This window comes from Stegastes partitus, unplaced genomic scaffold (assembly GCF_000690725.1).
Source record: "Stegastes partitus isolate 25-593 unplaced genomic scaffold, Stegastes_partitus-1.0.2 Scaffold532, whole genome shotgun sequence".
Classification (NCBI taxonomy): domain Eukaryota; kingdom Metazoa; phylum Chordata; class Actinopteri; family Pomacentridae; genus Stegastes; species Stegastes partitus.
The window spans coordinates 48,209-60,063 of record NW_007578263.1 but is presented as its reverse complement, the minus strand read 5'-3'; the positions used below and the strand labels follow the sequence as shown (position 1 = coordinate 60,063).

Sequence of the window (11,855 nt, the reverse complement as noted above, 5' to 3'; positions counted from 1 at the left end):
CAAAGCTATAAGTGTTTTGTTTTTTTTTTTCAAAGGAAAGTTTTGACAAGGTGAATTTCCTACAATTCAATCTAAGTGGCTGTTATTGCTGTCATGATAGCAATAAATTATCACTTTGATTAACCTGGTCTCCCAAAGATTCTGTTCTTGTACATCTAAACTGCACTCTTGATTACTTTTTGAAACAAACATTACCTTTATCTATGAGGTAACAGTGTGATGTTGTAGTAAGTTGTTCCATTTTCAAAGACCCACAGAGTCTGTGTTGGGAAGATAAAGAAACAGTCACGACTAAAGTTCAACCCAGGAACCGTTCCGTGTCCTAAGTGGAGCATTTTAGACTTAAAGTTCATTTTCACTCACTGTTTGGTTTCGTTTAGACACCACAACCACTTGGCTGAGTGTAGAAAAATGTGCTTTGGGTTAAAATGGACCTTTTGACAGTGTTAACTACTCATCGGAAGTTTAGTCTGGTTTAGGCACCAAAACTATCCTATTTAGTTGGGCTTGGGACTACATCATAGTTTGGGTTAAAATGCATCCTGTCACAATGTGTTTGAAACTTCTCCATTTTTGGGTTTCCAGGGTAATAAGTCTCGCCCCATCTGTTATATGATTGGTTGGCTGAGTGACAGTTGATAAAAAAAAAAATTGGTAAAAATGTTGATTACCCCAACATATTTGTGATACATCACAAATGGATGTAATCTCTCAAAAAATACATTTAGTCGTATAGGAACATAATTTCTGGGAGACAGGGCTAATTTTCTCTCCGCCCTAACAAGACATACTGCTGTCTATAAAAGGTTCAATCCTTGCAGAAGTAAGTGTAGCAGTGAACATTTTAATCAATCACTTTCCGTGCCGTTGAGCTGCAGATTTGTAAATGCCGTGTTTTTCGCAGTTGTGGTAAAGTTAACGTTGCCAGTATCCCACGTTAGCAAGTTAGCTGAAAAGATAAATTCACATTAATCAGTTCTGATCTATGAAAAAGTGTGCATGTCACAAAATAAATCAAACTCATTTGACTTGTTTTTGATTGCACTGCCGTGATCTCATTACGTTCTATCTGGATTTATCACATTCACTAACCTGTTGCGCTTTAAATCCTTTTACCGAATTGGCATCTCTGTCAGCGAGATGCTTGACATGTTGGTTTCCTCCCTCTGCAACGGTAAAACATCTTTTGCAGACAGGTTCTGTCGTGGGTTCGCCCCGACTGTCAGCCGCGTAGGCGAATGAAGGGCCATATTTTGCTTTGTAGATAATTTGTGGATGGTCGGAGCGCTTGAATTTGCAGCCATGCCTTTGTCACTATGAAAGCTGCAGTGTGCTTGTGAGAGAAAGGGAAGAAGGTTGGCACACCCACTACGCCGGCAGGGAGTGGAAGCAGAGTGCTGCACACACACACACACACACACACACACACACACATCGAGGCAACTCATTCACAGCTTCTATTAAAACACCGTCATCCTTAAAGTACTAGTACTAATAAAATGGGGTTTAGTGTTGTTTTTAGTGCCAGTGTGTTAGGATACCCTTGTAGTATCTGCATATTGTGCAACACGACTTGTGGTATGCATAAAGTCTTCAGCATTGTTATTTGAATTGCAGATTTTCACCAGTTAATTGAATTATATTTTGACTGTCCCCTATAACTTTCATAAGTGAAAACAGGTGCACTCAGTCTTTACAAAAGACATCTATATTCACCAGAACACATGCAGGGAAAAGGTGCCACTCCATAGTTGCAGAATATCTTTTAAAAGAAAAAAAAAATGCATGAGATGATTTATTTTTTTACTATTTTTTGGAACTCTAGAGTGCCATCTATTTTCCTCACTCTGTTCTTGAGAACATAGATACCTCTTGAAACATGTCTGCCAAAACCTTATCAGCTCGTGTTAGTGCTGGGCTTGTGGCTCGGAGCGAGGGAAGGGAAGAGGAGATTAGGCAACAGTGCAGTGGCAATAATAAGTATGTGTGTGTGTGCGGCAACAGAGGATGTGTGTGTGTGATCGAGGGGGTCCGTGTGTGAGGTGGGAAAGTGAGAGAGGACACTGGAGTGGTGTGTGCAGCGAGCGCCTTCCTTGCACTGACATGTCGGTCTCTATCTCCGTGACATTAATTTGTGAGGCAAAAAAAGGTGCTGCAGAATGTGTGTGTCTGTGGCAGCACATATGGCGAGCTCAAGTCTGGGACAACTCGACTCCTCTGTCTTCTCCCATAAAGAAGTGAAGGTTAAATGAGCGAAGGATGCCAGAGCCACAAAGGTGGAGCTTTCATTCTTTCTCTTCCTCTATATACACTGACTTAAGGTTGCAAAAAGCATTTCCTCAGCTGCACACAGACACTTGTGGGGAGGCGTTCTGCTGTGTAAACAGGTGTTGGAACAATATGGCAGTGTATACATATGCCAGGATGTTTTCTTTTCCCTATGCAGCATCATTTGCATTTTTGAAGACGCACTTTTTTGCAACTCATTATTCACAACGATAACTGTTTATGCTGATTATGAAGAGCTTCACCTCAGAGATGTCCCGCTCTTTTTCTTCTTTAAAGGCCACTGAAGAGTGAGATTTCATTCAGTTTTTATTTTCGCTCTATTTTAAGAACAGCGGCCAAGTTAAAGCAGCCTGTTTGTGGATGGTCTCTAGTGAATTGTTTAGGTTTCATCGGTGCACAATGAGGCGACTCCAGCTGAAATTTGTTGCTATAGTGACGCCTTCTGGATAAAAAAGGGAACTTCAGCTTCGCTGTCTTTTAAAGTCCTATCTAGTTCTACAACATTCTACTTGAATTATTATTAAACATATGTTTGCTTATGTTTGGCATTTACTGCATTACAGCATAAACATATATTTTTGTCCTTTTTTAAAAGAATTTCCAGCATGCCTACTCTGTGGTCACTGTCTTTCCACAGCAGTGGATATTGTTATTAAGGTTAGATCATTTTCAATAATCAGCAGAACTGGTTCATGCATTTGACAAGAGACGGATTTGGCTAATACTCCGTGAAGGATGTCTCCTACTCTGAGGCAGCTGATTTTTTGTGACAAGCTCAGATGGCTTAAGAGACTGACAGACTGTGACAATGATATCATCGAGGCATAATAATGATCCAATCCATATGTCAGGTGTTCTTCAAAACTCTGAAGCCTTCTCCAGCTTCCTTGTTTATTTTTCATTTGCAGTAAATGTTAATTTGCTGAATATATTGGCATAGCTTGTCTGATTTTATTTTATTTTTTTAGCAACTTTATTGTTCTTAAATTTTGGTTTATGATGATGTCGATGTCTCATTGATTTCACAGCAGAACCTTCTTTACAATGCCAGGGGCCTTAAAATAGAATGAAATCACAGTTTCTGCTTTTATACCTTGACAGTTGTTCTTCTATGGTAAAAGTGGTGAGTCTGTTTATGCATATATTTGTTTTAAATAAATACTAACCAAAAGAAAAAAACAAAAAGCATGCTAAATATGATTTATAATAGTCAGAGTTTTAATGTGAAATTGGTTCAGAACAGGCTTTAAAAAAAAAGCTATCTTCAGTTTAGAAATTAAGCAAAATAGAGGTTTCACAAAATTTTAATGTTGATTTATTATTTTTGTTGATCCATCCATCCATCCATCTATACACCGCTTAATCCTCACTAAGGTATTTTTGTTGATACGTTGCGGGTGGAAAAAATTAGCAGACAAATTAGACAATTACATTTTTTATTAAATATGACATTGCAGACAATAAACTTGTCTGTTCAACTAATCCTGAAAAAGCAACCTGGTTTCCTTAAAAACAGAAATTAATTCAACAAGAGACTTCGTTGAAACATCTTTTATTGCTTTGTTTGTACAACTGAGGATGCAAGTTTGTTGGCTTTAGCAGGTATTTGTATGCTGTTACTACTAGGATTTAGGTTTGCACCACTAGATAACAACTTGTTGATTAAACTAAAAGTATAAAGTTGATCAGACTCTCCTGTTAGCTTCAACTTTGTCACCTCAATTTATTATTGTAAGTTCTAAGATCTCAAATATATGTACAACTGGAGGTTCTTAACGTGCCAAACACAAACTTTTAAGGCAGCCAGGTAACATTAGCTTAAGCTAAATTAGCCTTTTTGTTTCTGTACATGTGTAGTGATTCTTTATTCAGAGTACAAAGCAGGGACAAACCCATTCAAATGCTCAAAGCTGTTCTTTCAGGCTGATCATCTTGACATCACCGTTCAAGTCCCGCTCTGCCTCCATCATTATCAGAAACCGCAGAAAATACAGTTTGAATAAATTACCAGAACAAATGTCGTCAAAGTATTGTGGGGTCACATTATATAGACTTTTTCATTGAGTTTATTCAGTCTTATGTGATTCTCTCCTCTAGTGATTCCACAATCAGCGTGGTTTTGTGTTCCCTCTCAAAGTAGAAAATCTTAACCACTTTACCACAGCCGCTCCACTTTACCGCCAGCATTTATGTGAAGAACGTAATTCTAAACCAATCGAGCTTAAATCAACATCGGTCTCTTCGCTTCCTCTCCAAGTATTGCATCAAGTGCATCAGTGAATACCTGAGAGGCCACAGTGGTTTCACATAAGAACGTATCACATTTTCAGCGCGTTCGTGACGTCAAAGGCCCAGTGGAAGTGATATAAAGGGCCATTTAGCAGAGCTTTCAGAGGCCTCTTTGAGTTTTGATTTTACTATTACTGAGAAATGCATTTAAGCGCGACTGTGACTGAGGAGCGTTAAATACACTGTTGAACTGAAGAAGTTCCTCGTTTATAAGCCTCATTAGTGGGTCTGTCGATGCTTTCTGTGTGAAAAATGTTAAATGAGTCATTTCGTAACATTTCTAAAGTGACTGCCCATCATCATCCGATCCCCTTTTATCTCTGTACGTGTGTGTTTTACCTGTATTTGAGCATCGATCAATCTTTTTCTGCTTCGAGCTCATGTACATCTTATGTAATTAGCTGGAATCCCTCATAGACAGACAGACAAAATGCCAAATTAGCAAAGTGTTTCATGTTTTTTGTAAAAACTTTACTTGAATTTCAATCAAAAATGCAAAATATGGAAACATTTCAAGTATCAAATTAAACAGAATTAACCTCAATCATTTTCCAAATAGGATGAGCACATTTGAGCATGATACAAACAGTCAGATCTACACAAATGGAAGATTGATAGTGCATCAAAGCATGTGGTTTCCAACTGACTACAAACATGTATCAGTTTAAACTAATTAACACCATCATGAAGGAATAAATCATTCTTGGAGTGGTGCACGTTGCAATAGAGGTGTCAGTGATTCAGTGCCATTTCTGTTCAAGTGTACGAATCCAGTTTAGAGCTTTAATGACATTATTATTCTTACTGTTGGATGAATATTGAACATGCAGCACAAAACTGGAATGAGAAAACAAAAAATGCTTAAAATTGCCATCTTCCACATTTTGCAGTGCATGTGTTTGTACTTTTGCGACGATTAAACTGAGAGTTTTCAAAGATAGTTCACAAAAAATTATTCGTTGTGTGTGTGTGTCAGGCATAATCTTCAGAAGCTTTGGCTGTTCTCCTCTTCCACTGGCCTGCTCCGGGCAATTTCCCTACATCTGCTACTGTGTGGCTCTCAAGGGGATATCTCTAAAAACCACTCACACACACCGACAACAAAATTCTTGTGCATCGTGTCCCAGTCTGTACATGGAAACTCACAGGGGGGTTTGTTGTTTGTGGGCGGCGCTGCCCAAGGCTTCATTAGTATCTGTAAACAAGTTTAAAAGAGAACAAATCATCATCAGCAGACGGGCCTAATTGCTGTTTTGTATTCTAAAAGAGAGAGATGACATTATCTTTGACAAGTGAGAATATATTGTGAGATACAGATTTGCATTTTTGGAATATTCAGGGTTGTTTTTCCGTCTGTGAGCGGCTGACCCCAATTAGTTTATGCAAACAAAACAGTGTCCGTACCATCACAGCATTATGAATGTTGTTTCTTTTATTCTGACACGTTTACTGTTGGTGGTCCTGCCGGACTGAGGAGAGCCTGACTTGGATTAAATCTCACATAGAAGAATGAAACAACAGAAACAAAGTCAGGTGGCCTATTGAACTGACAAAGTCCTGTACTAGAAGGTCATATAGCTGTGACCTGACAATGGTCAATAAATTAAACAGCATTTACGTGATTCTGAGTTGCATCCTCATTGGAATTCTTCTCCTGCTCCCAGTAATGGAGGGAGGGACGTATCTGTTGTATATGTGTACAAATGTCATGAAGCAACACACCAAAACGTAACTTTTAATACATTACTTGTATTAGTATGAGTGACACTGATGTGTTAGACATAAGCAATCAACAGTTAAAATTCAAACTAAATACCCTCTGATTAACTGATGTGTTTGTTGTTTTGTTTTGTTTTGTTTTTTAGGGCTGATACTGATTATTAGTGATCAAGGAGACCAATATTTAAAATTGATAAAAATTCATAAAAATGACAATCCTGGTGTAAAAATTTAGAAAAATACAAAATCCAGCAAAAAAACCAAAAACAAAACTATATTGATACATGTTTCTGTTTATGTTCTACATATGTTTTAAAAAGAAAACTTTGAATTTTTATTTTTTCGCGATGGTAGGCTAATATTTGTTGCATGTAGTTAATCAGATAGTGTTGTGGGCGGGACATTGCTAGAGATAGAAAGAGGCAACTGCATCTGAGCCAAAGTAGAGCACTTTTAAATGAATTTATTTTATTGACAATCAGCTTTTATGTTAATGACAATGACAATAACTTGTAAAATGCTAAACATTGGAGTCAATAATCGGTTTATCCCGACTAAACAATGCCCTCTGAAACTCTGGGTTAGAGATATGGTATCAGTTCTACTAAACGTAAAGTCCATCAGGAACAACTCTTCCAAAAATCTAGATATTTTTTCAGTTTTTACTTATTATTGGTACTTATATTGACGAGTCATGACGGTGTCAGTTCTATGTGCGGTTGTGGTTCAGGTGGATTTTCCTCTGATTGCAGGGTTGGTGGTTCAATTCCCAGTTGTGACACATGTCCATAAAAATAAATCAAACGTGTGTAAGTGAGTTCAAAATATTTGTGCTGTGGGATGTATTTGTGAATTAAGTTAAATGTTTTAAAATCCTGATTTTTTTGACTTATATATAAAAAAAAAAAAAAGTTTAGCACTGATTCTAGACACACATTTTTTAGATTGTTCAGTCAGCACATACAGTCATGTTTTGGCTGCTGTCATATTTTTTCCAGAAATGTTATAGTTGTGACTTGTGCGAAGTGGTGACTGGATATTCATCTGGAGCTTCAGTTTGCTGAGTAGCACAGGAATGTCTTGTACTAGTATTCAGCTTGTAATGTCAATAGTCATTACAACGGAAAAGAGATTTTTATCAGGGAATCAGCATAGTTGCCTTGTTTAGTTTCACTATGTTTAATGACACCCTCTGAATATTTTAACTTGCATGGTGCTTCAGAGAACAAGCAGGAAGAGTGACGAGGAAGGTTTTTCCCATGACGCTATATTACAAACAGCCACTAGAGGAGGTAGGAGACAAACACATGACTTGGTTCCAGAGAAGTGCTCAGTCACATGTTGTGTTTAGGCAACACACAAAACCACAAATATGCTCAATCACTATCAGATGAACGGCAACTAACAATGACAAAACGAGAAATCCCCAGCCCTAATGACATCCCTCCAAAACAAAAATATTGCCCGTTTATTAAATTCGCCACCACGCGCTGGAACACGGCGCTCCTCCAGAGAGCAGCACAAAGTTGATGTTTCACAAGCGGTTCGGAGTCACTCCTGCCAATCTGCACTTCATTAAGCTGATTGCTTGCCTGTGTAAGCTACTTGCTTTGGCTGCCAGTTCCCTCAGCCTGCCTGCCTGCCTTCCTGGCCTCTCCGCCTTGTTCTGATTAAAGAGGAACCTCATAAATACGCTGCTGCCCATAAACGATTTCCTCGTTACATCAAAGTCACACGGAAGTTGTAAGCTGCTTTTACAATTGCAACAAAGTGCAGGCACCACACACCATCAAACTCACCCCGCAGCTCTGTGGCGCTAAGCCGGACGGGTCTGGTAGAATTTGGCAACAGTGGTCATTAATATTAAGGTTAATAAGGCGGGAAGAACACGAAGCTGATGAGAATAAGAGCAGAGACATGGGAGTGAATGTTAGTAGGTGAGCAAACCAGTGTTGGCTAGATCACATTTTTACCAATCATCACCTCTCCCACAAGCAAATTAGAGGATTATTATGGATTATTTCCAGTTAAATAAACAGTGACTGCCAGTACTACTTCTTCCCAGTGAGCTTCAGAAGTTTAAAGATTTGACAAAGAAGTAAAATTATAGGCATCGGTTACAGATTCTGGTGAGATCAATGTTGTTGTGAGTTGTAAAACCCCAGCATTAGTCATTCGTGCATTGTAACATGCATACAAAACCAAATTATTCAAGTGTATCTTAGCTTTATGGTGGGAAAAGAAAAAAAAGAAAAGTTTGACCAGTGTGGTAAATGACAGCTCAGTAATAACGGGAACTATCTGTGAAGTTGGATAATTTACGAGTATCATTTATGGTTTGTCAAACATTGCCTTGAACTAACCACTGTCTGATGGGAAACACAGACGTGGGATTAAACCACACAAACACACACGCACAAAGAGCTGCTATATTTGCAAAGGGCTGAGCGAGAAGAAAAAGGAATAGCAGCTGGTTGCTTTCGCTTAAATATTGCTCGAGATGTCGTAGCTGCACTTGTTTACATTTTGCTACTTTTATTTTTCACATAAAATGAAATGGCGTTGCTTTGAAGGAAACAGTCTGAAAGGCTTTAATTAGTTTGTTCAATGATAAAACATAGGGGTGGAAAACAATATATCTATACACACATATATATATAAACTGCATAGCACAATGTAGGCCCTTTCAAAGGGACGCTCAAGGAAGAAATATAAATACACTTTTGGTCAGAAGATTTGTACCATATTCTCATAAATACACAACGTGAGGCATTCATACATTTCCAGCATCGTATTTCAAAAAGAGAATAAATATGTCTCCGCTCTATAAATGTGTTGCAAAGAAAATGAGGGAGTGATGAAAATGCTTTTATTGCTACGAGATAAAACATTAACAAAGTTTTAATTACAATGGCGTAAAGTTTTCATTGCGACGAACAATTAGAGGGTTAAACCTGAAGACACCACAAACCTGACAGTATTTCAAGGCAGACACTTTTTTGCAAGAATGGATTTTCTTTTCTTTTCTTTTTTGAAAATGCTTCAGTGATATGTTTTAATCTGGCCTGAGTTGCTGAAACACCCATTCATCCACACAAGTGTCTTGATTTTAAGGCCCTTTTTTTTATTTATTTTTTTCCAGCACGAGGCGCTGTATCTGATGAGGAGCAAGGCTTAATAGAACAGTTGTAGTCTGTTTTGGTGCCCAGTGCAAGTCCTCGCCCAGCTCAATTATTGCAGAAGTAAACAAGTGAAGAGTATAAACAGCTGGACAGTAACACCCCTCCTCTTATAGACAAGTCATGTAAACAGGCAGTCCGAAGGGGCAATGGAGGAGGGTTTGGATTTTTTTTTGTCCTCAATGTGGGAAAAAAAATAGATATTAAATTTGACTTGAAGTGCTCGTAAAGCTGATTCAAACACCTCTTGTGCAGTAGATATATTATAAACATAGATTGTTAAGGACCACACGTCCTCTGTGTCCATTTTTGGGAATCCATGGAAACACATTTCACCAAAGTCTGTGTGATATTTCCGCTTTTTTCTTTTCTTTTTTTATGATAAGTGGTACATGCTGTAGCCCAGAGGAGCGGCGTACAGTCCCAATGGTGAGATGGGCAGTATGGGTCTGTGGTGGTGATGGTAGGCCGAGTACGACTGTCCGTACAGTGACATGGCACCCAGAGAAAGCGGTAACGTAAAGCCGGGGTGTAAAGCTCCTGCGGCGGCGGCTGCCACCGCTGCTGTCTTGGCATCAGCAGCCATCTTGAGTTTCTCCAACTCGGCCTCCTGGAGCCTCTTGGCTTTTGCCCGGCGGTTCTGGAACCAGATCTTCACCTGGGTCTCCGTCAGGGTCAGGGAGGAGGAGAACTCGGCCCGCTCTGCGATGGACAGGTACTGCTTCTGCCTGAACTTCCTCTCCAATGCCAGCAGCTGAGATGTGGTGAAGGGAGTGCGCGGCTTCCGGTTGGTCTTGTGTTTCCTCAGCTGACAGGCAGGACTGACATGACCTGGGGGAAAGAGACGAGCAAGATTAGAAAATGAGGATGAAATTCGTAAATGTACACAATCATTTGGCTTTCACAGCATTTGATTTGATTTAGTGTGGACTGAGCAGCCACAGATGATTAGTTGAACTTATAAAAGGATCTTACAGTCTACATTTCATGAATGCCACACATTTTGATCCTTAGGCTACATTATTAGTAACAGAATAATCACTTTATCCTTTCATCTACCTCATGCTTATCATTTACTGTCCAATAGGAGGCAGCTTCCAGAGAGTCATGCTTCAGCAAACTGAAAAGTTTGTCCTTTTCATCACATTCAGGCTCAAACTTGAAGGTAACTCTGATATGCAGGCTGCAGAATAGTAATAAATAATAATAATAAACGATTTCCCTTGTGGATTAATAAAGTTTATCTAAGTCTAATAAAGACAAAACATGCTGACCAAATTACAAAATCATTAGTAGAAATATGACTTACGTGGTTGTGTGGAAAACGCGCTGCTGGTGACCCAGTGTGCGCAATCCTCTGACTCTGACGCCTCCGACTTTACCGGCGACGAGGGCGCAGCCGTCAGGCTGTTCCGGCTTCCCCCGGGGGGACTGCACGTCCCCCGACAGAGATACAGAGAGTTTAAACCGGTGGGGGACGCCGCCACCGGACTTCGTTTCGGTTCGCAGCAGGCGGACTCTGCGCCGCGGCTGTCCGTCTTCCTCCCGGACATGAGCGCCTCCACGCTGAACGGGTGATGCCGACGCGCCGCGGGAGACGGACTCTTCTCCTCCGGCAAGTCCGCACGGCTACTGTCCTCCTCGGACGAACTGCTGCACCCCAAGTCGTTAAAAGTGTCCTGGGAGGCCATTTCTCCCTGCACGTCTCCTCCGAAAAGGAGAAGGGGAAAAAAAAAAAAAAAAAAAAAAGCAGGTGAACTTAGTCCAGACTGCAGTCAAAGGGCAGCCGGCTGAAACTCGCTCCGGTGTGCGCAATGTTGTGAGCTGTCAAGTTGTAGGCAATGTGGGAGTATGTAGACGCAGCATGTTGACACGGCTCAACTTTGACCAATCACTGCTGCCCAAAATGTTTATGAGTGCGCACATGCTGCTTTCAGGGAGTGTAGGAAAGTACTGACGTTGCTTGTGTTGTTTCTGAGGAGTTGCAGTGCGACAGAACCTCCAAAAAATCACTAATAAACATTATTACTAGACAACGATTAGAGTACATGAGATATGTTACTATCCTGTGTGTAGGTCACCAAACTATTGTGCACTTTGATCTCATTTTGTGAGTCTAAGTTCCCTGATTTAGGAATTTACAGAGGTTAGTGAAAGCAGCAAAAGTCCCCCAGGGTCACTGATGTGGTCCAAGTAGGTCTTTCCTCCCCAAATGAATCTAATGAATGTTTAAATCAGTTTATTTCATTCAGGACGAACGACAACAAAATCATACAAGAGTGATCATTCTTGAGCAAAAGTTTCACGTCTGTCAGCTGTTTCTTCAAACCCAAATCTTCAGTGAATTAAGTAACATTTTCCAGATGTTTGTTTTGTACA

At 39.8% G+C, this 11,855-nt stretch overlaps 1 protein-coding gene across 1 annotated transcript; it reads right to left on the bottom strand.

Annotated features, from left to right (window-relative positions):
- Positions 1-8,863: 8,863 nt before the first annotated feature.
- Positions 8,864-11,278, bottom strand: msx2b (muscle segment homeobox 2b). The gene is made up of 2 exons (XM_008287970.1): positions 10,786-11,278; positions 8,864-10,307 (listed from the first exon to the last, which is right to left on the bottom strand). Exons 1-2 carry the CDS (start codon positions 11,165-11,167, stop codon positions 9,853-9,855), a joined length of 837 nt encoding a protein of 278 aa, XP_008286192.1. The 5' UTR covers positions 11,168-11,278; the 3' UTR covers positions 8,864-9,852.
- Between the last annotated feature and the right edge of the window lie 577 nt (positions 11,279-11,855).